This window comes from Phodopus roborovskii, unplaced genomic scaffold, assembly GCF_943737965.1.
Source record: "Phodopus roborovskii unplaced genomic scaffold, PHOROB, whole genome shotgun sequence".
In the NCBI taxonomy this organism is placed as follows: domain Eukaryota; kingdom Metazoa; phylum Chordata; class Mammalia; order Rodentia; family Cricetidae; genus Phodopus; species Phodopus roborovskii.
The window spans coordinates 18,857,280-18,885,072 of record NW_026126482.1 but is presented as its reverse complement, the minus strand read 5'-3'; the positions used below and the strand labels follow the sequence as shown (position 1 = coordinate 18,885,072).

At 45.7% G+C, this 27,793-nt stretch overlaps 1 protein-coding gene across 8 annotated transcripts in view; it reads left to right on the top strand.

Annotated features, from left to right (window-relative positions):
- Positions 1 to 25,076, top strand: part of Phactr1 (phosphatase and actin regulator 1) — a 458,550-nt gene extending 433,474 nt beyond the window's left edge. For all 8 annotated transcript variants that reach the window (XM_051194363.1, XM_051194365.1, XM_051194364.1 and 5 more), the window contains 5 exons: positions 8,911 to 8,966; positions 13,821 to 13,882; positions 19,467 to 19,607; positions 20,540 to 20,616; positions 21,904 to 25,076. In XM_051194363.1, the coding sequence (XP_051050320.1) occupies positions 8,911 to 8,966; positions 13,821 to 13,882; positions 19,467 to 19,607; positions 20,540 to 20,616; positions 21,904 to 21,919 (352 nt within the window). In that variant the 3' untranslated portion in view covers positions 21,920 to 25,076. The remainder of the gene's footprint in view (positions 1 to 8,910; positions 8,967 to 13,820; positions 13,883 to 19,466; positions 19,608 to 20,539; positions 20,617 to 21,903) is intronic.
- Positions 25,077 to 27,793: the final 2,717 nt, after the last annotated feature.

The following is a 27,793-nucleotide window of genomic DNA, read 5'->3' as shown; positions in this document are numbered from 1 at the left end:
CCTGGCTCCAGTCTACCCAAGAAATTTGCATGCAACCCCAGGTATATTGGTATATGAAATTAGTATACACATCATTTATTGATAATCTTAAGGAAATGTGTTTCAAAGCAATCCCTCAGCAGTCATATAATTTATCATTTATTTAGAAAGAAGCAAATTTGCATGCCTGTCCTATACAATAGAATTCAGAGATACGATGATTTGATATTTACATGTTAAAGAATGATGATGGGAAATATTGAAAGTTTTATTGTTGGCAAGGAAGCACTGTTTCTCTAGGAGCTGATTACAAAGACACTGCGACTCACAGCATCCTATAATGCCGACCCTACGCTAGAGTGTCTCAGACTGTGTTGATTGATGTAGAGGTGGAGCAAGGTGCACAGTGTGACAGGTGTTTATGTGCGTTCAGAAACCTTTACTGTTGCCACATTTTCAAGACCCCTGAATTCAGTTAAGAAGATCTGCAACAGAACAGGGATCCTCAGCATTGGTCCTGCCATGCTTTGGACTGGATAACTTTGTGGGTGCGCTTACCTGTGCATTGTGGGATATTTAACATCAGTCTAGCCTACTCCTACTAGATACCAAGAAGAGCTGCCAATCATGGCAACCGGAAATAACTTCAAAAATGTGCCCTGGGAGGTGGAATCACCCCGACTGAGAGCCAGCATGGTAGAGGGGTATGGAATGAAGCTGAGCTGCAGATGGGTTGTGGTGGCATCGAGTCTGGACCACCTTTTCAGGAGGGATCTGGCAGCCAAGAGCAAGCAGGTAGTAGGAACCAGAGGAGGGGACTTAGGGCAGCTTTTGCTTTGCTTCCTTCTAAAGAAGAGCACAACTGTTCGTCCTTATGGAATGAGTTAGAAGAGAGGGAAAATTTCGGTGCAGGATGGTCATGGAGCAGCATCCCTTCAGGTAACTCAGAAGTGTTTCTAGTTGTTAACTTCAGGCTTCACAGATGTCATGGAGGGCTAAAAGGATGAGTCAGCAGTTAAGAGAACTGGCTGCTCTTGCAGAGAACCTAGTTCAGTTCCCAGCACGCACATGGTGGCTCATTAGTGCCTATTAACTCCAACCCAGAGGTTCTGATGTCCTCTTCTGGTCTCCTTGGGCACTGTATGCAGATGGACCACACACTTCCAGACAAAACATACTCATTAAAAAAATAAAATAAAATAAAAAACAAGAATGTATAAATAAAATAATTAGAAACTAGAAGGGTAGCTCAGTTATAGCATATAATTAACATCCACAAGGCCCTGGATTTGATCCTTTGCACCAAATATAAGTATATACGTACACATGTATGTATACATGTGTATCTTAAGTTCCAAGCAGCCACAAAAGCATCCAGCTGTAAGCACAGGGCTCCACTAAGAGGGGGTGCCCCTGTGGAACGGCTCATGTCCTGTGCCTAGGAAGCCAGCCAGGGAGGTGAATAACACACATACAGGCCCTGGCACACACAGGTTAGACTCTGGGGACCAGTGGACAAGGCAGGCAATAATGGGAAGTAATAACAAACAGCAAGTACAAGACATGATAGACATCTTAGCCAGAAGCATAGTAGAGATGTGGTACCACTTAAGGGTTACTTTAGGGATCACTGTGAATGGCACAGGCAAGGGAAAAAGGAAAGAAAGTTGTTGCTATAAGAACGGGAGTTCTGTAAAGAGCCAAGAGTATAGTTATACATAAGGATGGGAAGGGGAGATTTTGGCCAGTGGCCAGATCATAAAGATCTTACAAAACCTCCTTCTAATGTGGACACCAGGGAAGCAGACATAGCCTTCAAGCAGGGAATGAAGTGATCAGATTTGCTTCCTTAGGAGAACCATTACAGCTGAACTAAGGAAGAGTGAACCGAACCGGCTAGCACAGCCAGGAAAGATGCTGGTAGGCAGCTTTCCCACAGATCAAAAGAGTGATGGGAGGTGAAGGAGTAGTGTTTGACCGGCTATTCTTTTCATCTGGGTGTTCATTGCCTCCAAAACTCATGCCAAAACTGAATCCCCAAACTCTTACGTTAGAGGCATTTGGAGATGGTTCCTCTGACAGTAATTAAGATTAGTGAGGCCATGAGAGTGGGGTGGCCATGAGGGTCTAAGTGGCTTCGTAGGAAGAGAAAGGAGGACTGAAGTGAGCAGATTGCTCTGTCTGGCCACGTGATGCCCTGGACAGATGCTGCTGATATGATACCCCAGAGCTGTGAGCTAAATAAGCATTGGTATAATTTGCCCAGTCTGAGATACAAGCCATAACAACAGCAAACAAGGCGGCCATTACAGGTGAAGTTCAGAGGGAGGGGTTCTGGGTCCTAAGTGGATAGCTCCCTGGGAATGGGCTGTAAGGCTATTTGGAGAGCAGTTTATCCAGAGAAGGTGAAGGTGAATTATTCCCCAGGTGCCCTTTAAATGTAGTAAACCGTCGAGTACAAGAAGACAACTAAAAGAGGCCGGGAACTCAGAAGTGTGACAAGAGGAGGCTTCACATAGTGACAGAAGTTGCAAGTCGAGCATATTACAAGAAACCAAGGATTGTGTGGCAAGATCAGGATAGACAGATCTGTGTTACATAGCTATTGAGTGGGTAGATTATGTTTGCCATGCTTTTTTAGAGACTAGGGAGATAGTGTTGGCCAAACCCAGGTAGAAATGCCTCAGCCCTCATGGAAATCCATGGAGGAAGGGGATGGAATTTAGCACTTCTCCCCGACCCCATGGTGCCATCTCCATTTGTTCAGCCTCCCAGTGCTGTGAGTTAGAGATGACTCGACTCTGTCCCCAGAAGGTTGGTTTGTGTTCTAGAAGCTCCATGTGGGCACGTTGGGTAGTGGTGGGAGTTTTAAGAGCTGGAGTCTAGTGAAAGAAGATGAGGTCGTTAGGACCAGGCTTAGGGACTTAAGTTCTCCTGGAACCTTAATTGGTTTCCACAGATTGAGTTCTTTCAAAAAGAACTTCTGGCCTTTAAATTTCTCTAGCTTCCTGATTCTACATGTGATCTTGTCCACATGCATTCCCACCATTGCTATGGAATCTTGTAACCTGTGCTTCCAGCCTCCAAAACTGTGAGCTAAGTAAACTCTTAAATAAAGTACTAGCCATAGAGTATTTTGCCCATCCTCTAGTATTGTATTATAGTAGCAGCTTCAGAAAATGCTGTCAAGCCAGGCATTGATGGCACACGCCTTTAGTCCTAGCATTTGGGAGGCAGAGGCAGGCGGATCTCTGTGTGTTCGAGGCCAGACTGGTCTACAGAGCTAGTTCCAGGACAGGCTCCAAAGCAATACAGAGAAATCCTGTCTCAAAAAAAAAAACAAAAAACAAAAACAAAAGAAAAAGGAAAGAATAGAAAATTCTGTCAGTTCTATCTCGGAAGGGAAGACCTTGCCTCTGCAGTCTCCTTGGCTTCCTTTGTATTTCTTCTTTCCGCCTGACTGAAAATGTGTCAAAAACTAATAGCTAACACAAAGATGTTGCAAGGTCAAAACTTTTGATTACAGCCAGACCAAACTTGTAGTCTACCTTGGTAGGAGAATGAATCAGCCCAAACTAAAAGCAAGGGAAACTCTTTCTAGCAAGAGAGCAAGTGATTACAAAAGTGGGATTTCTGCTGTTATTTTTATGATCATGGGAAAGATACATTTATGTCACACAGTCTATAGGTTTATGGTCAGACAGTTCCCATAAAATACCATGAAACAATGGAAACAGTGTATGATGTATGAATCACAAAATTATAGGAAGGAAGAACAAGTAAAAAGTAATAATAATAAAATGAAACAAGTTGACCCTTAGCTAAGGGCATGATTAGAGAAGAACTATATAGAAATAAATCCAAGTCTAACATAGTCAACTGTCCCTCAACATTGTGTGATAGTCCTCTAGTCTGGCCTGCAGACACAGATGGCTTCCTGCATCCAGACCTGGGTACCAGGGCTCTCCCAACAGTAAGCAGCTGGTGAAAGCTGTGACCTTCATGTCCTGCTGGAAAAGAACACTCATGAGCTCTATGCTTCAGAACTGATCTTCTTGAAGTCAAAACAGTGAAACAGACAAGGGTTTGTCACTTCCCAGGGGAGAGACTACAGCTTTAAAAAAAAAAAAAAAAAAAAAAAAAAATGGTCTTCCCTGCTCTACATAGATTTAAAGCATCTTCCTGTCAGTCATTTGGGATTTTCATTGGGGGGCAGGGAGGTTGGGTTCATTTTATTGGTGCAGTCTTTTCTCAACAACAGGAAAACTTACATTAATTCAATTATTTTCCTTATGGCCTTTCATTGATATCGTCTTCAGACTTTAAATTTTGAAAGAAGGGGCTGGAGAGAGACATGGCTCAGTAGTTAAGAGCACTGACTGCTCTTCTAGAACCCAAGCTCAATTCCCAGCACCCACAAGGCAGCTCACAACTGTCTGTAACTCCAAGATCTGACACTCTCTCACAGACATACATGCTGGCAAAACACCAATTCATATAAAATAAAAATAAAGAAAAATCTTAGAGAGGCAATATATCATTTTAAAAAAATTTTTTTTGAAAGAAAATAGCCCACTACTGGCATCTGATGGCATGAAGGCATATAAGCAGGAAGCCAGTGGTTTTTCAGTTCCCAGTCAATGTGAATCGTTTAGCCATGGCTCATAAAGAAATCCTGACTTGTGGAAACAGTTTTGCAACTCAGAGGTATTTTCTAAACCAGGGTCACATGTATGAAAATAGCAAAGCTATTTAAGATCACTTGAAAAATATTAAGTGTTTAATTTTGCATAATTCACTTCCTGTGAAGGTTTAGCTCTGAAGATTTCCCTTGCCACCTAATGTAAATATCCAGATATAGATAGGAGGGCTTGTTGTTGTTTTTTTAAATTTAATATGACTTTAAATCAGATACAATTAGTTACATCTACCAGTTAAAGAAAATACAGTGCATTCAGAAGGAATCTTGGAGTTCTTACCCATTGGGCTTAATAATCCCTTTCATTCATGGTTTGACTTTACATGGTTTCTATACCCAAAGTCAGCCTCAAGCCACCCTGTACAGTCACATGAAGCATTTGGGGGAGAGAAAGGTTGTATTCACTTAACATTCATTCTTTTGCATTGTTGCAATTGCTCTATTAGTACTTACTGTTCATTTCTTAGGGTTAATGCATGCATTGAGCTATATAATAGATATGCACAGGAGAGTAGTGTATGTCAAGTTTAGACCTATCTCAGCCTCTACTATTTGCTGGGAGCCTTGGTTTATCCCTCCTGACAAAATTACTTGAGGGAATGAGGGCTTATCTTGGCTTTGAAGCACAGCCTATCATGGCAGGGAATTAATTCATAGTAGCAGGAGTTTGAGGGAGCTGGTCACATTGCTTCTGTGGTTAGGAAATAGGAACTGCTTGCTCAGGTCACTTTCTCCTTTTATTTAGTCCAAGATCCCAGCCCAGGGCATGGTATCACCCACAGTTAAAGTGGATCTTCTTATCAATCAACCTAATTAACTAATCCAGCTAATCCTTCACAAGCATACCCAGAGGCTAATCTAATCTACATAACCCTTCAATGGGCATACCCAGAGCTGGTCTCCTAGGCAACTCTAGATCCTGATAAACTGACAATGAGCATTAACCATCCCATCTATATACACAGCACCCACTTCTGAGAACCAGTCTTGACAAGAGTCAGACATTCGAGGGTGATGTTGTAGGAATCAGGAAGCAGAGAGGGAAATAAAGGGGAAAAGTGCTACTACTGTTACTGCTATGGGTTTCTCCCAGTGTGTGACTCATATCTGTCAGGGGTGTTGGAGTAATTCAGTCCAAAGCCAGAGGGGTTCCTCCTCGGGGGCCTCCACTCCATGAAACTGGTTCTTGAACATACAGGAAAAAATTTCAGGATGAGCCAGGGTACAGCAAAGTCAATGGTTTGTTAAGTAGATATTAGAGACCACACATGTTAGATTTAAGTGTGCATTCTCCTGAGTGTGTGTGTGTCTGTGTGTGTGTCTGTGTGTGTGTCTCTGTGTGTGTGTCTGCCTATGTATGGAGAGAGCAACAGGGTAGGGAGAGCAATGGATAGCGAGGGAGAGAGAAATTAAGAGGCGTCTCCAAGGACTGTATACATGATCCTGTGGGTTTCAGAAAAGAACAGACTTTACAGCCAATCAAAAGATGAAGCACAGTTTAAAAACTAAGCATAAAAATATGAACTTGTTTATTTATATCTGTTTAAGAATTTCCTATCTGTAACTGAAACTGTAAGGGGGCTTTCTGGGGAGCATTGCTCTGGTTTAGGGGTGAGAGAGGAGTGCTGGCAGCATTGAACACAATGGTCCCGAGTACTTTGGCCCTAAGTAACTGCAGTGCATCTACTGTTTTTAACCTTATTTGAGGCAAGTCTTGGAAAATATTGTCTATATAAGCAATCTTTTTATTGCATTCTACTTATTTAGTGTGTGTTTTTTATTAAATTGCTAGAGTGGTGTACAAAACTCAAACACCATACTTATATTGATCACTTTGTAGTGAAAAGAAAAATGGAATATGGATGAACAGCTAGATGGAGAGATGGGTAGGGGAAAGGATTAGAAGGCTCCTTCAGGAGTCCAGCAACCTAGAAGCTCATTGGTGTGGTGATGTATTATTTACGATCTATTAAAGCTTGCCTGAGGGTTCGGAAAGCAAGGCTAGCCATAAGCCATAGATGTCAGGCAATGGTGAAATACACCTTTAATCCCAGGACTCAGGAGACAGGCAGATGAATCTCTTAGTTCAAGGCCACACTGAGCTATTCAAAATTGGTCCAGTCCTAAAGAGAAACAGCTCACAGGAAGGAGATCTCAGCAGGTGGGATCACACACCTTTAATCCCAGCACTAGGGAAGTATAAAAGGAAGAAGCAAAGGGTCTCATGGAAGATTTATTCTCCAGCCACAATGAAGGGAAGCAGCAGTCTAGGATTGCAGTCTGAGGATTTGTGGAGCTAGCCAGATCACTCTTTCAATCTGAGGTAGAAGTAAGAGCTAGTGGCTTATCTGTTTTGCTTGTCTGACCCTCTGCTTGAACCCCAATATCTTTTATCTGTCTCTGGGTTTTTATTATTCGTGTTATACATTGGATCTCATTGTTAAGTTTTCATGAACTTCAACTCTCCAATATGGTCTTTCTAGTGGCCAGTCCCCTCCAGAGGCTACCTAGGGGTTCCACACTAGCTTGTGTCATTAGCATAAATTCCGATGTGATCTGAAGGAACTCATTTGGAATATCGAAGTTCCAAAGAATTCAGGTACTCTATGATAGGAAGTCCCAGGGATTCAGGAACTCCTTAATAAGAAATAAGATCAAAGACCCATATCTCCTTCATAGTATGTTACAGAGAAAAAGAAATAAGGAATGTGAAAATATTTTGGAATATAGTCTCCAACAGTTTCAAGATACTGTCAGGCTCACAAATAATAAGACTTGAGTTTGAAATAATTATATTTGGAGGCTCCACAGATCCTATATTGCACTTGTCAGCCTAAATAAACAATCTGAGTCACCAAACAATAATGTGACTTATTTGGGAATAACAACATTTTCTGTGAAAACATAGGTCCCATGGTAAAGTATGGTATTCAAGGAAGTGAAGGCTGGAGAAAGATCATAAAGGCAAATGAAGAACGCTCACTAGATTTTAAAATAAGAAGTTTTAGCTCATGCAAGAATAAATAGCAAGGTTGTCTGGTTGACACTGAATACACGGATGGGAAGATATCCTTATAGATATCTGTGGTACCTTTTTATGAGGTTGTGAATTTTGCAGTCTCCATAGCATCTGGCTTGATTTATTTAATTGGTTGACTTGTTCCTAGGGCAAGATCCAAAGCAAATCCCTCTTGATCCTGACAACTTTCTTACATTCTGGGTCTCTCTTAAGACTCCATGCTGTCAACATCTCTCCAACTACAGACCTCAGTTTCAGAAATTTGACCACAACTGTTCGTGTGCATTGTTACCCATTATGTCCCAGCAGAAGACTCTTGAGGAGCCTCGAATCCCTTCCACAATGCTCATCTTGAACACTCCATATGAATACCTAGTGGGTGAGGCCGAATAACTGCAGGGTTGTTCAATGACTGTCAGAAGTTTGCAAAGCATGTCCCTGCTCCCAATCGGGTCCACTGTGTGTGATACCTACCCGGCCCCCTGGCCCCAGAACTTCATGCAGGTGTCTAAGTATGTGGGTCTCTAGGAACTTCTGTCACTACCTGTCACCAGTGCTTGTCCCCCCTCCTCCACACAGCCCCATGAGATGTCCCTGCCCCTGCCATGATGCCGCATTCTCTATGACTTAATTATGCACCCGGTAATAGGAGTCATTTCTGTGCCTGCTCATCTGGCATTCTATGTCTAATAAGGCTCTGGTGGAGATGGGAGGAGACAGGAAGAAGAGTAGCCATTGTTCTCTGCGGACAGACACCCTCGCTTGCATGTCCTCCAGGCCACAAGCCTCTGTGTCCTGGGTGTGCGCAAAGGTAGCAAGAAGCAAGCTCTGGCCTGAAGGCAGAGAGAGAAAGGCAGGAGGCCACACAGCCCTGCAGTAGAGAGGCTACAAGGAAAGAAAGGGACTTCTGTGAAGAGGAAAGGCCCAGCTAAGTTTCGGTCTCCTGGCCTGGGGGCACTGGAGGAGCAGGACCTGGGAGGGGCCCCCAGAGGGAGGGAGGGCAGCTTTGCGTGACCTGACGCAGGGTGCCCTTCCTGGGCTTGAAATTGAGGAACCGAGGAAGCACAGGCAGCGAGTCAGTGTCTCAGAGCACAGGATGGACAGAGGGTTCCAGCTGCTGACGCTGCCTGATGTATCTGCTGGGGCCGTGGAGGTCACCAACCTCAGAAGGATATGACATGGTCCAAAAACTTTTCCTGGATTTTTTTCGTAGGCGGCTGAGCCAGAGACCCACTGCAGAGGAACTGGAACAGCGGAACATTCTGAAACGTAAGTTAACTAAGCCCAGGGTGACCAGACACTCAGGGCAGCCTTCCTGGGGGCCCATGAGAGAGCGGGAAACCTCCGCAGCAGGAAGCCTCACGGAAACCCAGGATGCTTCTTCTGCAATATTGGGGACGATCTATGCCACTGACCTCTAGGTTATGGGTTAGGGAATCCCACGCTGAAGCAAGAGCCCACCCCAAGCTGAGAGAAGCTGAAATCAAACAAAGGCACTTACCAGAAGGAGGTGACTTTAAGGTGTCCCACTTACACCCAACTGGCTTCAAACCAGTGACTTGGGCTTTGATGGTGAGTGTAAGGGAAATTTGAATGTGTGAGGACTGGAAGTCAATTGGCTGCTATTGATGGAACTCTGCCCCCTGAGCACCAGCTTTGCAATGGGAAAGAGCAGTACCGAGTGAACATTCATCCTGTCCTCCAGAAACTGGCCTAGCCAGTGGCATGCTTGCATGACGCTCTCATTCACCGAAAGCTGGCTGTGAACAGGGGAAAAAATGGGCCCCTTGTTCAGCTCAAGACACAGAGTGTATTTGAATTTGTGCAGAGAATCCACTTGGTACGAAGACAATTAAAGAATACAAAATAGTGAAAGAAAGCGGCTTTCCACAGATTCCAATATGCCTCAGTTTAGCAGAAGATAGATATTCAGTGATTTTTATAAATCAAACCACACCCACCAGACCCTTGCTGCAGTCCCTACCCAGTTTCCTCAACACAGCCAACAAATTTGTTTACTTTAATAGGTGATTCTTTTTCCCTAGCCCCCAAAAGCCCTTCTAATTTCTCTCCAGAAAAAAAAAAAAAAGAATTAGATATTAGGAAGTGTCTTATAGATACGTGTGTGTACACACATTACATGAGACTTTGCTCTAGGTTACTGGCTGTTTCCATTTAAATAATTTTGTTTCCAATTACTCTTCTCTACCCCTCCTCCCGACCTGACCAGCACTCAGTGATTTGCTGAGGGAGGGTGTTGCATTTTGCCTGGGAAGGTTGTGACAGTCTCTATAGGTGCCCATCTGCTTGCCTGTCTCAGGGTCCTGCACTTTCTCCAAGGCAACCATTACCTTCCCAAGCTCAGAGCAGGCTGGTCTCTCTATACCCTCTCCTGGGTCTAGAGTAAGCCTTACAGAGAACAGCAAGGTGTCTAGTGGTTTGTCTGTGGAATTTTTTTTTCTCTCTCTCTTACATTCATGTAATTGATTGGTGGGGAGGGGCTATGCCATAGCATTCATGTGGAGATCAGAGGACAACTTTGAGGAGTCATTGTCTCCCTCCACCAAGTGAGTCCAGAGGATCAGACTCGGGCTGTCAGGCTCAGTAGCAAGCATCTTTAGGCACTGAACCATCTCAGCAGCCCTAATTTACCTTTAAACCAGTGGGTGTCCTTCAAAGTTTCGAAGTTTTCTGGAATATGGTGGCACATGCCCATAATCCCAGCACTCAAAGACTATCCGTACAGCTGGCAAACTGAGTTCTAGTCGGCCTAGGCAACATAGCAAGACCCTGACTCAAAACCAAAGTGTCTACATGTATTCTGCTGTACAATAGATGGCATAGAACTGTCAGAGATCACTACAGTCGGCCAAGTCTTGGCCCTTAGGATGTTTCCTTTTTGCCCATGCAGACATCTGGTCCATTATAAAGTTTCCATTGTTGTTGAGAACTGAAAAGTAGAGTAGGAAACTCTTGATTCCTCAAAGCAGAAATCAGATAAGAGCTTCCTCCACTCCACCACTGAAGCTGTCCTGCGCTTTTAAACACGAGCACTAAGACACTGCACACCCTGGCCCTTGCTGAGGTTTCTGTAATACTTTGCCCTTAAGCAGCAGAGAGTGTCAGGCAGAGAATATCCACCTCACTCCACCCCCACCCCTGGCTCTGGTTGGCCCGGATCCCAGAACATCACAGCTAGATGCCCTGCACTTTTTTTTTTTTTTTTCCTCTGTTTGATAGCTTTCTGTTTTACTGTGGCTTCCCTCAGTCTAACCAACTCAGGGAGAATAAAGGGAAATCTGTGCAGGTGTTCCTGTGTTTCCTGAAATCCCTTCTACGTTTTCCTGATAAAATAGCTACAAACTCAGGCGCCACTGAACCAAATTCAAACGGATTACCTCTTGATTCAGAGATGGACCTGCTTTCCCTGTGTTAGTCCTTTGTCTTTCTAAATGTGTCTTCTGTTTATTATTTAATCAGCTTTTTTTGTTGTTGTTGTTGTTGGTCTTGTTCTTATTGCGGGGAGGGATGTTTTTCTCTTCTAGCTTTGGTTTTTGTTTGTCTCCTGTAACCCAGGCTGGCCTTAAATGTGATATATATCTGAGGATGACTTTGAATCCTTGAATCCCCCTCCTCCCCCTCCCCAGTACTAGGATTGCATGTGGCACCACACCCCGTACCTACTTAATTATTATATAATAAATGTCAAGAGGTATTTGAAAACATCCCCAAATAATCAGTTCTAAAACTTATCTTCTGGGCTTTAAACTGGGAGAGGCGCTGGGAGATGTAGGGACGCAGAAGCTGGACTCGGTCCGAAGTCCCACCCTGCCCAGGCTTGTAAGCAAACCCTCACTTTGTTCTGTAGCCAATGAGGCCCCCCTGAACATCTGAGCACATAATGAACTCTGGGGAGTGGGCACCATGACGATGACATCACCAGACTTTTGTGGCCTCTTTTCTCAGTTGCCTAGTGGAATTGCCTTGGCATCCTCTGCCTGAGAATTCATGACACTGGGTTTGTAAATGGCTTTGAGCTAATGATATGGACAGCATAGGTAGTAGTTTATGACCCGCACCTCTGAGGGCCTAAGAACCTACTTAAGAGATGAAGGCCCCTGCACTGTGTCATCTCTGGTACAGAACACCCATCCTCATGGCTTGCAAGGGGCCTGTAGGTCAGGAGTGAGGGTCAGGCCCAGGAATGAGAAGGAGGACCAGCCTCAAGCAACTTGTGACAGCAGGAAAAAGCAGAGGTCTGAACTGTTTGAGTGGTGATCCGTGTCAGGTGTGGCTGGTGGCTTCATCCCCCTGGGGCTTTTGTGACTTCATCTAGAAACCCAGATCAGTAGCCTATATGGTCTCTAAATTTCAACATGGAGCTCTCAAGCTATATCAAGGACAGACTGCAAGACGACCTTCCTTCTATCCTTCCTTCCCCCTGCAAGTATAGCTAGCTGTCTGGGGTCTGCCTCCAAACTGAGTCTGGATAGATTGATGTATACTAAGATGTTAACAGCTGGCTACTCTCCCAGATTTTATCACATTTTTTTTTTAATGTCAGTCTTCAGGTTTCCCTTCTCCTGGGTCTTGTTATCTGTTTTCCAATATTTCTGTGATAGGTTAATTCATACTAATATAGTAGTAGCTATTACAGGTTTTTGGCTAAGAGAAATGTGTGTTTTTTAAAGAAACTGGGAAATATGGTTGTTAAATCCAAAGGAAGGGGTCATTCATGGGGGTTCTCGTGGCCCATTCCACAGGAGGACCCACAAGCATGTTGGAACACAAAATCATACCCTGGGAGTGTCACTCAGGGCTCTGAGTCCTGTTCTGAATTGTCACCATTTGTTGCTAGAAAAAGTTGTCACCCACCTTTGGTCACAGTTGGCTAAACTGTTTTGCTGACTTCCTAGAGTAAGAGGGGAAAGCAGGACTATTAATTACACACTCCCCACCTCATTTTCTATGCACTGGGATTTCTTTGAAAGACATACCCTATACTGAAACCTTTAGGACCCACAACAATATTATAACCATGGACCATGATAACAAAACAATAAAATTGCAGAAACATTACTTGACATCCATGATTACAAAATGAGACTGTAGGTATCCTGTGCAAGCTTAATGGGCATTGCTCAAATCAACCCATAGTTTACTTTGCTGATGTTTTCCTAAGCCCATGGCTGAGGATCTCATGCCTTCTGTGACACTAGTTGGTGTTCATAGTATTTTTCAAATCAGATGGTACCATGTTGATAAATGTGCTTCCACAGAGAACAAGGAACCCTTCCAAGGCCCAGAAGGTAAATGACGGTCTGTTTACAGTCATTCTGTTAGTCCAGACAAAGAAAAGGCCCAAGTCTTATGCCCTTCTTCCTATTCCCTTCCCCAGACTCTTACTATGGCAATTAAAACTCGGACAAGTCAGTTGCCCATATATTAATATGGGAATATTTAGTCTCTGGAGTGTGCTCTTAAGACACTGCTTCCTGTCCAAATGCAAGCACTTCTATTCCACGCTCTGGCCTCACAAAAGTTCTGTTAACTTCCTGGGAGACTTAAAGAATTACTGGAATGAGGGCTTGTACAAGGCGAGAGCTCTAAAGTCATTGTGAGCGGCCTTTCAGGTTGCTGCTGACTCTGTCCCATGTCATTCTTGCAGCAGGTGGAGGCATGTCCTCTCTCTTGCCCTACAGGGCTCTGGTCACTGGGACCACACACAATGAGCCCTTTCAGCCTCTCAGAGGCACAAAGAGGCATGAGGTTTACACCTTTCTCAAGGAAGGCATTCTGACTCTCCCCAAATGCTTGTCCCTGCCAGGAGTGTTCCCACACTTCTCCCATACACCTCCTTGGCTTAGAGTCACATGGCTCATCCCAGCATCCCTGTCTGGACCCCAAGCCCAGACATAAAGAGAAGAACAATGCAAAACCAGTTTAGTCAACTCACTCCCCACCAGTTTAAAAGGATGCAGGAAGATGAAGACAAGTCCCTTCGAACATAGCCAGGGAATGGGGCCCAAAGGCTTGGACCAGAGCCTGCAAATGCTCAGAGGGTCGCCTGGGTGTGGGTGATACTGTGCACGGTAATCAGGAGCATCTTCCATATATTTTCAGCTCGGAATGAACAAGAAGAGCAGGAGGAGAAGCGTGAAATTAAGAGAAGGCTGACTCGTAAGGTAAGGTGGTTCCCCATGCCCAGAGCAGCTTACAAACCTTGGCTTCTAGGAGCCTTGAGGGATTTGAAGCCTCCAGAGTGCTCAGACCCCTAACATCTTTCTTGGATATAATGGTCAACTCAGCTGTAACTACGGTCCCATGGGAGCCATCATCCTCCCCACACATCTGTGGGCACCAGGAACACACATGATACATCTGCAGACAAAACACCCATGCACATAAAAGTAAATGATTAAGAACAAAAATTAAGTTTTTTTTGTTTTTTTTTTTTTTAATGTGTATTTTAACCCTACCACACCATTGGAAACTCGTTTTGTAAACCAATAGTTCAACCAAATTAAAAAAAAAAAAAAAAAAAAAAAAAAAAAAAACAATTGCCAGGAGCCTGAACAGTGGTGTTGCATGCATTTAATCCCAGGACTGGGGAGGTAGAGGCAGGCAGATCTCTGTAAATTCAAAGCCAGCCTGATCTACAGAGTGAGTTCTGGGACAGCCAGGGATACACAAAGAAACCCTGTCTCAAAAAAAAAAAAAAAGAAAAGAAAAGAAAAAAATTGCCAGGCTTAGTGGTGCATACCTTTAATTCCAGAACTTAGGAGGCAGAGGCAGGTAGGTTTCTGTGAGTTCAAAGGCAGCCTGGTCTACATAGAGAGTTCCAGGTCAACCAAAACTACTTAGTTAGACCCTATCTCAAACAAAAAAGTTTAGTAGTTCAATATGAACATGATTCATGCCTCTAATCTGAGCATTTATAAGCCTGAGATTACCTCAAGTTCAAGGCCAGTCTGAGCTAAAGATAATGAGTCTCAAAAAAAAAAAAAAAAGTTAAGAATAGTAGCTTAAAAATAATGTTGCCATCATGAACTTTCGTTGTTCCCCTGTGACTACCTGTTGAAATTTAAGAACCATTTGACTGTCTTCTGCTTACTAGATCAGGAAAACACTGTATTACCAGGAAAAAAAAAAAATAATATATATATATATATATATATACATATACATACATATATATATATATTTTAAAATGTACTGATCCATTTAGTGAAGATGCTTGAAAAGAATTTAAAACTCATACAGCTGGGTTTTGGCTACACTTTTTAACCCCCCCAAATAGAGGATATTGCCATGCTGTATTGACCCACAGATCTTCTGAAACTTGAGTGGCCTCTGGAACAGAAGAAGAAGGAGAAAAAAAAAAAAAACCTTGACTAATAAGCTTGGAAGCATTCTTAGGTCCTGTTGAAAGTTTAATGAATTGATAGCACACAGGATATGACACTACCTCTGTCTGCCCCAGTGTTTCTAATCAGCCCCCTGCAGTGACCATCTTGAGAAAAGGATGCTCAACCTTAGAGATGGTGAAGAGACCCATTAAAATTAATTCTAAAGATGTTCATTAGTGACTTTTTCTCCCTGGAAACAGGATTAGGAGGTCCTGAGAGGCCGTGCCACTTATACAGGAAGTAATTTCTACTTCTCAAAATTCTTCTCTGCCCCAAACCATCCCAAATACTGGTGGCAAGCCAAATGCCAAACTAATTAAAGGAAGGAAGATAAACAAGGGCCTGGATGATGGGGTGTCTGGCTGGCATCACACAGAGGGGGGATGAGAATTGGAGCTGAATAACTTCACTTTGGCTCTTAACTCCAGTCTTCAGTAGAAAGTGTTAGTGCTGAGATTCAAGAGGGAAAAACCAGACCAGGATAGACTCTGATCAGATCCACTCTGGTAGTGACCCTGATTCACCTTTTGCAGGGTCTTAAAAAGGCAAAACCCACAGTTCACTGTGTTTCCCGTCAGGTCCAATCAGGGGCAAGCATACATCCTGACATATTCCCTGCATATGTACCTCCTGCCCACACGTGATCAAGCACATCCATTGCAGATGGGTCAAACACACTCGTTTAGGGGAGTGAAAACATGTGGCTTCCTTTTTCCTAGCATTCCAGGAAGTTAATTTCTTTAGACAAGAGGGGCATATAGGCTGACTTTGACTCTTACAAGTAATAGTGCGTGCCTTTTATTACCCCAGCACTCTGGAAGTCTGAGACGAGGGCATTGCTGTGGGTGAGGCCATCCTGGGCTACAATAACAAGTTCCAGACCAACCTGGGCTACATAGTGAGACCCTGCCTCAAAAGGTGGAGGGGGAGATATTTAGATATCTATCAATTCTTATCTCTTATCAAGAAGACTGAACGTTGACTATAACAGCATAATGCAGTAGTATAGGGTGGGCAAAAGTTTTGCTTCCCATGCTTCTGTCTCCCAAGATGATGATACTTGCAGTCTTACCCACAAATAGCCCATAGATTTTGCAGTTAACCTCGTCGTCCCCTCCCCCACCCCCTGATCTCTCTCCACCTCCACCCTCCACCCTGTCACTCCCTCACCCACCCACCCCCACCAGGGCAATGGCCCTGTGATTCCAGCATTTCCAGTTTTCTGGGGCTGTCAAGGGGAGTTAAAAAATAGTGACCTTGAGATCAGGAATGAGTGTCTCGGAAGGAGACTGAGGGACGTGTGGAAAGTGGAAATGTAATATTTCCCTGATTCTGCAGATCCCTGGAACCTACCCGTAGGTGGGAAACACACAGCCTGCTCTGGCTCTGGGCAAATTCTTTTCCCTTGAGCCTCTATCATACCAAAACCAGATGCCAGGATACCAACAGACCAAAATCATTTGTTTACTTAAATTGAAAACATAAAAATTATATACTGGAAAATAAATGCCTGTCTCTCCTCTCAAAAAGAAAAAATATTAAGAGTTGGAGATGCAGAACAATGATAGTGTTCGCCTCCCATATAGAAGGCCCTGGGCTCCATCCCCAAGAAAGGGCAGCTACCTGAAAGCATATGTGTATACATGATAGGAGAAAGGGAAAGGGTAAATTTGGGGTTGGGGTTGTATTTCAGTGGAATTTAGATCTCAATTGGCTCTTTTTTTTTTTTTTTTTTTTTTTTTTTCAAATTTTTGGTTGCACATGATACTGCTGGCACAGATTACTATAAATGCTGCTTCTTTTCCATTCTCTCAATCCATCTTCCTCAGAAAACTAGACTTTGTCCACAAAGATTATCTCCTCAGCATCTAGAAAGGACCTCGGGCTTTGGGTATTAAGGGCTCCGTGCATCTTCTGAGCTTGCACACATGGAAGAGAGTTCTAGAAGATTCTGGCTAGTATCTAGATCCACATTCCACCCAAGACCCCCAACACAACAATCTATACTGTCTTTACTTGTCCCTTCCCAGAACACAATGCCATGCTGATTCCATTTAGAGTGAGAGTAACATAGGATTGGGGACATGAAAGGCTGCCACTATCCTTGAGCACTTCCAAGATTAACAAACATTAGCTAGTTTTATAGTGTTGAATATAGTACTACTAAGAGTCCAGGTGTGATGACACACACCTTTAATCTCAACACTTGGCACTCTAGGCTAAAGGATAACTAGTGAGTTGATCAGGATGGTGCCAGATTTCACCATAGCATTCAGAATGGATCACACTTCCAGAATCATTGCTTTGAGCCCCTCCATCATCCCCGCCTTGAGCCCCTCCATCATCCCCGCCTTGAGCCCTTCCAGTATCCCTGACATTGAGCCCCTTGGTCAGCCCTGTCCTTGAGCCCCTCCATCATCCCTGCCTTGAGCCCCTCCATCATCCCTGCCTTGAGCCTTTCCAGTATCCCTGTCCTTGAGCCCTTCCACCAAGTCTTTTCTCTCCAGATTCTGCTGTTAGATGGGCATCTGGTAAACTCTAGATCATGATTTCTTTTATTTATTCATTTACTTTTTTGAAGTCAGGGAGGGCACAGATAGACTCTTGCTAGAGTAGCCCAAACTAGCCCTGAATTCACCATGTAGCCCAGGCTGGCCTTTAACTCTAGATCTTCCTGCTTTAACCTCCTGACTACTGAGATTGAAGATGTGAAACACTACACCCAGATAGCCCAGTGTGTGGTTTCCAGGAAGATAAACTCAGAAGTCATGGCTTAAGAACCCTTGCTTAGGATGTAGCAAGCATCAAAAAATAATGCTGTTTGTCTAATATCCTGAGGTAACTGGATCCAGGACCACAGACTGGAGACTTTGAATCTGTTTATCTGGCATGAATGTGGCAAAAAATATTTTTTTTAACTTCAGTATAAATTCTGTCAGCTTTCAGAAAGAACATTTTGATGCCAAGATGGCCATCTTTTTAATTTCCATCAACCTTGGCCACAGAGCTTGGGAAACTATACTTTCTTATGACAAACAGCATGGATGCCAAAGTGTCTAGTCCTCAGAAAACCCTGCTGCCTCAGCATAGACTAAAAACACTACTGGTCTAGTCATGGACCAGTTCCATAATCATTAGGCTTCCAACCCCTGGAACTTCCTCCTTTAGCCAAAAGGAAGCCACAGGCCTACTCAGTCCTACCCTTGCTCTTGCCACAGGGAACCTCTGTTTAATGGCGGCAGGCTATCATCTCATTGTGCCATGGCAGGAGCACGCCGGAACATTCCAGCTCCAGCCAAGGGCATCAGGCAGATAGCTGTGTGGCAGTCAAAACAGCCAGAGTAATTTGGATTTGTTGTTTGTTTTATAGACCAGAGCCGTAAGACTTTATCTGACTGCCTCTTCTATTAATAGCAGTCAACAGTCTAGGGCGCAGAGGAAAAATTGTTTCTAAGTTACATTGGTTGAGCATGAGTTGACAGCATCATAAAGGAAGTAGTTGTGTTACTGCAGAAGAAATAAGCTTGTGACAGGGAAAGACAATAGAAATGTCAGCTTTATGTTGTTAAGGGACAGAGGAAGGGAGCACTGTGGGAATACCAGGTGGTGGCTTAATAAACAGGATTTTATTCCTCCTTCCTCACAAAGTCTGTTCTCCATGGCATAAACGTGGCATTGGCATTACTCAGCTCTACATTGGCTCACTAAGTTTACAGCTGACCTTCTAAGAGAAACTCCTAAATCAACATATCCCACCCCCTCACACCCCAGAGGTTGCATAGCATTTGTAAATGCTCTTCTCTATGTCTAAAACACAACGGTATATATGTGTCTGTAGACACACATGGGTATGTGTGTATACATGATGTGTATGTATGCACACATATATAATGTATTACAAACCCATTCTGCAAACAGCATCAAATTTGAGACAGAGATACGGACTCAACAATGCAAGTTTGGACAGAATCATTGGCTAAGGTGCTTGCCCGACACCCCCCCCCATACACACACACACACACACACACACACACACACACACACACACCCTGACTGCACTCACACCGTAGTACCCAGACAACCAGGCTTCCTATCAGGCCAAGAAAGCAGGATGATACAGGACCGGCTGTTGTCATCGGTATAAGCCTGAGAGGTTGAAAGAGACAATGAAGGTCTCAGAATCCCGGAGTCGAGCATCTGGGTTCTGCGCTCCCCGCCACCTCCCTCCCCCCACCCTCCATCTTGCCATATAACATATCAGTTGTCTTCCTGGACTCACTTTCCACACCAAGTTCCCAGACAAAACTGCCTGCAGTCTAGAGTCCTCTATTGACTGGGCCCCACTCTCTCCTCCTTGCAGCTCAGTCAAAGGCCCACGGTGGAAGAACTTCGGGAGAGGAAAATCCTCATCCGGTTCAGTGACTACGTGGAGGTGGCAGATGCCCAGGACTATGACCGCAGAGCAGACAAGCCATGGACCCGCCTCACAGCTGCTGACAAAGTAAGCAGAGGTGGTGAAGAAAGGGAGGCTGGCCTTATATGTCAGGAAAGAGGAGCCCTGCCTTGGCCCCATGCTGAAAATGCTGCTCATAGAGCGCTCCCGGTGACCTGTGGGAAGCCACTCCACTGGCTCTTCACTTGCAAAGGGCACAGAAGATACTGTGTCTGTTTCTCAGGAGGAGAGACAAAATCTTGGTCTATTTGCTGGCGCTTCCTAACTTTATATAGAAAGGTTACTTAAAGGCTAAAGATTCTGGAAGTCAGTAATTACAAGGTCTGGCAGCCTCATTGGGTGAGACCCTCATCTCGTGCTGCTCCATAATGGGACGTAAGTCAGGGAGGGAGACACATGCCAGAGAGAAAACGTAGGAAGGAGTCTTACTTTGTAACAGCCTGCTCCTCCTGTTTAACTGATCCCATCCCTGATAAAGGCATTGGTCCCTCTTAACCAGATTGCCTCTGAAAGGTCCCCAGCACTCAGTACTGTGGCTCTAAGAAGGAGAGTTCCAACACAAGATCCTCCCGTTTCCACCATAGCATGTTGGGGGACTGTGCCCAGAAAGATGGAATAACACTGGACTAGGCCCAGAGCCACTCTTAACATGAGCCCCAGACTTATCGCTGGCTCTCTGTGTCAAGACACCTTCCCAGGTGCCCAGCAGAACTGCAAAAGAGAGGTGACACCAAAGTCACTGGGTGCCATCTGTAACCCGTGGGAAGCATGGGCTACAGAGACCTCATAGGATATAGCCAGCTCCGTTAGAATTTCATGCTATCCACAAAGGACAGAAACTCTGGGAGGTTTTAAAGGGTACTCTGGTGACTTTTTTATGTAGTTGTGTGAAGAACAAAAATATTGTAAGTGTGACAAATGGGGGTGGGGGGGGGACTTCCCACTTCTTCAGCATTGCTGACCCGATGTTACTCTTCCAGGCTGCCATCCGGAAGGAACTCAATGAGTTTAAAAGCACTGAAATGGAAGTCCATGAATTGAGTAGACACTTGACCAGGTTGGTACTGATGGGGTCCACCCATCAGTTAAGTAGACACTTGACCCAGTTGGTACTGATGGGGTCCACCCATCAGTTAAGTAGACACTTGACCCGGTTGGTACTGATGGGGTCCACCTTGAATGTCTCCCACCACCATCACCACTACATGGCAATGTTTGTTTTCCATTTTTTTGCTGTTACTTTATTTTTATGAGACCCAGCTGGTTTGGTTCTTACTACATAGCCAGACTGGCCAGGAACTTAACATTGATCCTCTCCTGCCTCAGATTCCTGGACGATGGCTTTGCAGATATGTACCACCATGCTCAGCTCTGTCAATATTTACTTTCAAAACATACCCATTTGCCCCCAGATTACCGAGTGGTTTTGTGAGTGAGATGGGAGACGATAAGGCAGAGATCAACAAGTCCTACCTTTAAGCTGACAGAAAAGAGGGCAACGAGGCCCTGTGTGGTGGCACACACCATTAGTCCCAGCACTAGGGAGGCAAATGTAAATGGCTCTCTGTTGAGTTCAGGGCCAGCCTAGTCTACATAGGGAGCTGCAGGCCAGCCAGGGCTCCAGAGTGAGACTTTGTCTCAAAACAAAACCAACAACAAAAATGCTTAGAAAAGCAAAACCTCAAGCAAAGGATCTAAAATGTTAGATCCAGGCAAAAAGCGACTCTCTGTTTCTTAATTCATTCAGATGAAAACTCTGACACATGTTGGATAACGCCAATGGAGTTTTAATTTAAAAAGTAAAAAATCTGAAGCTGGGGAGATAAGAATGTTGCCAACATACAGTCAGCAGAGGCCAAACCTGGGCAGAATACCAAAGCGCCACATGGGACCACTAAAGAGTGTGCTAGTCCTATCTGGTGTTGCTTGGGGAAAAGGAGATACAGAAAGAATTCACTATGTGGGCTTAGTACCTAAGCCACTGGCTTAGTTTTTCCAGTCACTCCCCTTTGGAGAACATGCGGAAAAACAGGAGCTTGTGGACGTACATACTGCCTGTCTCAGACACACCGGTAGGACCTCCATCTTACTGCCATACAGGAACCCTCGTACAGCCACCCAGGTTTGGCCTCCAAAGAACCCAAATTGAACTTTCTCTGGCCCCTAGGTAGAATCTGTGTAGCTCAAATATTTGGGGTGTCCCCTTTGTGTTTGTGTTGTGGGTGGGAGATCATACTGGAATATCACTGTCACAACCAGGGTATCTGAGGATGAAAAGATGCATTCGGCTGTGGGGTGGGACCTCTGACAGCCCCAGACCTTGATGACATTTCTTGTTTCCCAGGTTTCATCGACCCTAACAGTGGGATTACCCTTGAGTGCTCTGCTGTCTTCAAAACATAAATTTATGAGAACCATAAGTGCTGGCATTTGTCCACTTTCCCGTTAAGATGTAAATCTGAACTGCCTTTTTTTTTTTTTTACAAAAAAAGAAGAAAAAGAAAAGAAAGGAAGGAAAAAGGAAGAAGAAATAAAGGGAAACGCAATCAGGATTCTGTGTGCAGGAACACCACGGTGACCATTCCTCAGTCAAAGTTGCTGGCCACTTCTGCTACAGAAAGGTGCCCCTGCCCCCAGCAGAGTTCTACCTGACCACTGTCCAGAGACTGCCTCATGCCCCCCCAGCCAGCCAGCAGGCACCACATTGGTCCAGCCTTCAGTGAACCCCTTCCTCACAGGGGACTATTGCCTGAGTCCAAAGAAGCCAAGGGCAGTGGGTTTGGCATGGGAGTGGCTAGGCCAGAATCATAATCCAGCTGGCCTAGACTCTGCCAGACACACGGGCTCCAGATGGCACATTCACTTTGGGGGCCCTCAAGAGGAGGATTCTGGGAAAGGGGAAGACCGCTCAGTTGCCGCCGCCCCCCCCCCCACACACACACACTTTCTCTTCAGCCTTGTCCTGGGGAAGCCTGTGCTGGCACTTAGATCCTAATCATGTGTGCTGTGGGCAGAGGAAGCCCAAACTGAGCATCTGCTTTGACCCCCAGCCCAAACTGAACTGCCCTCCAAAAAAGTGAGGGATAATGGCCGCCTGTTCAGTTCACATTCATTGACCAGCTTATGTTTGGAAAGCCCAGGGCCAAGAGTGAGCCATACATAAACGCCATTGCTAAGGTTCCCTGTGGTATTCATGAGTATGAGCTGACCTGAGAGAGGCTGGGGTCAGAAACTCCACTCAGCTCACGTGTTTCATTGGCCTTGGGACACCTGTGAGACCGTGATGATTTGGTTTGGCAATTTTAATAACTTCGCGTACATGGAGACCAGAGCTGGGAATCAATGTTCCGGTGCCTCCCCAGGGTCTCCCACTCTCCTGTCTGATCACCGAAGAGTTTCTGCAGAGAGACCCACATTCTAGCAGGGCTAGCAATGGGCAAGGCTTTGCCAGCCATGGCTGTCTGCTGCTCCTCTTACCCAGAGTCTCTCTCTCTCAGGCTGTGCCTCCAGCTGCCCTGTTGACAGGGCCTCCAGGCGTTGGGTGTGCACTGAGGGAAGGTCTCCCCAGACCCTACAGAGGTCTGTTGTAGCCCTGTTTTCCTTGCCAGTGGGAGCTCACGGGCTCTTGGGTGAGAAGCTTTGCCTCCACCCCTGTGGTGCACCCAGCTTTCAGAGTCACCACGGTTTCTTTCACTCGGTGATGGCTTACTCCCCATCCAACACACCCAGGATTTAAAACGATATCAGCTAGACATTCTGGCCAGCCCCCAAAAGATGCCCCCTTGTCAAACCAGTTGGGACCATGTCACTCTTAGGACACAGCACACATCAGTGAGGCCATGTAATTTTCTGGAGCATTAATGGCTCCATGGCCAGTTGCTAACCCAGGAACCAGGCCGAGGAAAAGGAAAGCTTAGATCGGCCCTACAGGTAGCGTCACGCAACTGCTGCTTTCCTGGACCAAGCACACTGCTGTCCAGCCCAAAGACACCGCCGTCACTGGATCTTTCTGTTATCATTATTATCTTTTGAATGTCCAGAGGGATATTCAGGGAAACCGTGGCAGGGATTTTAGCATGGCTGTAAACGCAGTCTTCCGGAAAGTCTTACTGTCTTTTGAATGTGCGCGTGGTAGGAGGGTAGATGCAGAACTCTTTCCTTGAACTTCCCTAGGGTGGGGGGAGATGTCCTGGGTGGAGGTCCCTGCCCGGCCGGGCCTGAGGGCTACACTTCCTCTAAACAGCAGCTGTGCTTCAGGCTGCCGTGGTGTCCTGGCCTGACAGATGGGCCTTCCCCAGCCAGGAGGGGTCCTGAGGAACTCCTTGGCTTCCCTGCTGGCCTTGGTTCTGGGGCCCTTCTGATTGCCTGGGAACCTGAAGTCCCAAAACTGTCAATCTCCCTACTGCCAACCAGCAGCTGTCACCGTCCCCTTCAGCATGCCCAGGAGTTGCCCTCCTCTCTCTATATGGAAGAAGTTGGGACACAATGCCCACACTTCCTGTAGGGTGCCCTTTTGCAGAAGTCACTTGCTCAGAGGGGTGCGCTGCACATGCTCCTAAGAGGTCACCCCCTTTGGGAATCAGCTATTTCAAGGCCGTGATAAGTGGTTCCCACCCAGGCTCAGCAGCCTCCCCAGCTGTGGGGTGGCACTTCCCCTGTCCTTCTGAAAGCCTTGGGTCTTTAGGGAGCTGTAACCACCTTTCCCCCCACTTTGTTAGGACAACTGAAGTGACTTGAATTATTTCTAAAGGTGACAATTTGACATTGATTAGCAGGGGAAGGGGGGTAGGATAAGTCGAGTTAGATGACTTTAACCATCCCTTTCTGGAAAAGCTCCATTTTTTTCAAGTGAGTTCATCTTGAAGCGTGGGGTTCAGGTTAGCATGAAATCGGGAAATGGGAGATGTGTCAGCTCTTGGTCTCTTATCAAAACCGGGCATTGCTGAAGACCCCTACCCAGCTCCGCTTCCATGGGAGAAGAGCCTGCCATTGGCAAACTGGCTTTTCCAAAATCCTGATCACGTCATCCCCAGATGCGCTGAGAGCCCTGTCAGGTTTGTGGAATGTGAGCCTTTCCTTCAGGTAGAGAAACCAAACAACACAATGGTCCTTGTGAGGAGATGTTCTGAATTTCTTTTTCTCCTGCTTATGAACAATGTGTTTGTCCTTTCGGAATGAGCATTGTGGTGTGTCGCTTCGATGAATGGGGTCCTGGGCTCTCCCTGTGCACAGCCAGTGGGCAGGGGTCACCTTCAATGACTTCTTCCTCCCATAAGTCTCTTCCTCCCCAAGCAGGTTGCTTTCTTCAGTTGCTTCCTGGTGTCTGTACATAGTTCGTCTTTGTATAGGAGTGAGTGTGGTGACCTTCGACCCCGTGCCCTCCAGGGTTCTAATTTAACAGATGACGGCTGTATGAGGAAGATGCTGTACATAGAATATAAATTAAACTGGATCTCTGTGGCCTAGGTTTTGTACATACAGAAACTGCATGGTATTTAAATTATTGTTTCTCTCTGATGATGTATGCAGTTTCTTTAAAAACAAACCAAAAGAAAAAAAGTTTAAAAAAAAAAAAAAAAAAAAAAAAAAAAAAAACCTCTGACTATTGTGTTGTTTCATCATTTGTCAGCAGTAACCACCAAAATGCTTGGGCTAGGGAAGGGCTGGCAAAGAGGTCGCCAGTGATTTGGGAGACCAACAAGCTCGTGTTTCTGGCAGCGCTGGCGGAGGAGAGGTAGGGAGGTACAAGTGCTGCCCACATAGGAACTTTCTAGAACACTTGCATCCTCAACCTTTCTGACATTCCAAAACCTCCCAAACCTCTGTCCCTGAGTAGTCTGGCACCTGAGTTCTTGGTGGCATAGATAGCAGAGAGCTTTACAGCCTGCGGATCTTTGGGGCACCTCTGTAGCCAAACAAAAGCTGCATTTTGCTTTGCCTTTTGAGAACAGTGGGCCTCTGTATCTGAGAACCCAACCACGTTTGCAACAAAAATATGAGGAGAAAGTACATCTGTACTGGACACATATTGTCTTATCTTTGTTCCTTAAACAATATAGTACGATGCCTACTGACCCCGCTTAACTGCATCAGGTACAGTATGTCATTTAAAGCATAAAGCAGGATGTCTTAAGAATCACAAGTTTTATACCAGACACTTGAGTATCCCCAGATTTGAGATGGGAATGTGGAATTCCACAGACCGCCAGACAACTGTATATGCGCCTGCTTCTTGAAGAACTTGAGCGTTTGTCCAACAAGGCAAACATTCTCTCCCAAGAAACTTCTGGTTTTACTAGGCAGAGGGCTGCCATTTACAAGGGGGAGCCACTGAATCTCATATTCTTGGCCCAGCGATGTAAGAAGACAGCTTTTGGGAGGGAAGTAACAGCCAGGGACTGCCTGTGTTGAGTCTCACAGAGGAATCTCCTGGGGTCTTGTTGGCACAGAAGTACTCAGTGGATGCAGCTGGAGTCTGGTGTTGGGCAATCTCCTAGGGCCTTGTGCTACAGCTGGGCTAGGAACCACACTTACAGTGCAGGCTTCAGAGAACAGGCCACTTGCTGTGTCTGGGACCCCTGAGAGGCTATATGAATGGAACAAGGCCACTGAGCGACAGAAGCCCCAGGCTCCATGTCTCCCTGGGAAGGCAGAGAACCGCCCAGCAGGAGTGGCTACAGGCGGCATGGTGAGTAGTTTACACCCCCTTCTACTCCTGAGGTTATCTACCCTGGCTTTCCCCTCTCCCACAGCTCTCTGGGGCTTGATAAGTCTCACCTGTAGAACCTGGCTACAGTTTCCTATGGACCGAAAGGGCAGGGAAGAAAAGACTTTTAAAGAGCTGTATCTGGCAGGAAGGGAGAAAAATAAAATGGCCAGCAAGGGAGTGAAGGGTCTGGTTCCGTGTTCTCTCCAAGCAAAGGCCTGGTGCCTCCATTCCTGTCTGTACCTGATTTCTCCATGCTTCTCTTTGAATTACATGTTCTCTCTCTCTCTCTCTCTCTCTCTCTCTCTCTCTCTCTCTCTCTCTCTCTCTCTCTCTCTCCCTCCCTCTCTCTCTCTCTCTGTGTGTGTGTGTGTGTGTGTGTGTGTGTGAGAGAGAGAGAGAGAGAGAGTTTGTGCACACACAATAAGCATGAGTGGTGGTCAGAGGACAACCTTGGGTCCTCCAATCCCACCTTTTTTTGAGAGAGAGTCTCTTTGTTGTTGGCTGCTGTCCACGCCAGGCTAGCTGGTCCCTGAGCTTATGGGAATTCTCTTGTCTCCACCTGGCCTTGTGTGGGTTTTAAGTGACCTAAATTCAGGTCATCTATGTTCACAGCAAGCACTTTACCCGATGAGCCTCTCCTCATCCTCTGCCTTCAACCTCTTGAATGCTGGGATTATAGGCGTGCACTACCATGACCAGCAATACGACAGTTTTAAGAACACTCAAGTGAGACGTGACAAAAGAAAACTCTTATCAGGTCCTTCTGGGGCCCACCCCTCAGGTCACTTGCAAGTATCAGCATTGATAAGTCTTCTGTCCCTGTCTGCCATGGATGGGCCTGGAGAGCTGCCCTCTGAGGACACTGTCCTCTCTGAGAGCTTTTATAATGCCTAAAACATGTCAACATGACCTCCCCCTTGCAATAGTGGGGTAACTTCAACCCAGCTGTTCATCCAGAGCATAATGGCTCCTGGCTTGGTCTCTACCCATGTCAAACAATCTTCACATTGGCTCCGTCTGTGCATCTGTAGACCAGGGGCCAGGAAATGTAAGTCCCTCCACCCTCCCGTGCACTGCCTGCCTGACATTGAGATGAGGCTCTTTCCCAGGGGGGCTGTCTCACAGGATCTGACTCTCGGGCAATATTCGTGCAAAGAAAGCAATACCAAACAAGTTCCCGGAGTTGCATGAGTCCTACCAAGAGTCGTAGCAAAGGCAGGAAGGGAGCAGCAAGCTGCTGAATGACTGGAAGAAGCCATAAGCAAGTCAGCTGTGCAGGCAGAAGTTGCCACCCCAGGCACCATCAGGGCCAGGGCATTCTCCCTCAGCAGCCCCACAGCCAGTCCCCGAAAACTCAGGAGGCCAACCGTGCTTCCCATGGAAGCACATCTGGGACTTCCTACTCTACCCCAGAACCTTCTAGAAGGATCAAAGACTCACAAAAGCACCAGTGTGCTCGCTCTGGATAGGCTGGGACTCAAACAACACAAGCCAGAGCAGGAAGCTGGCCCTGTGCCAACTATGT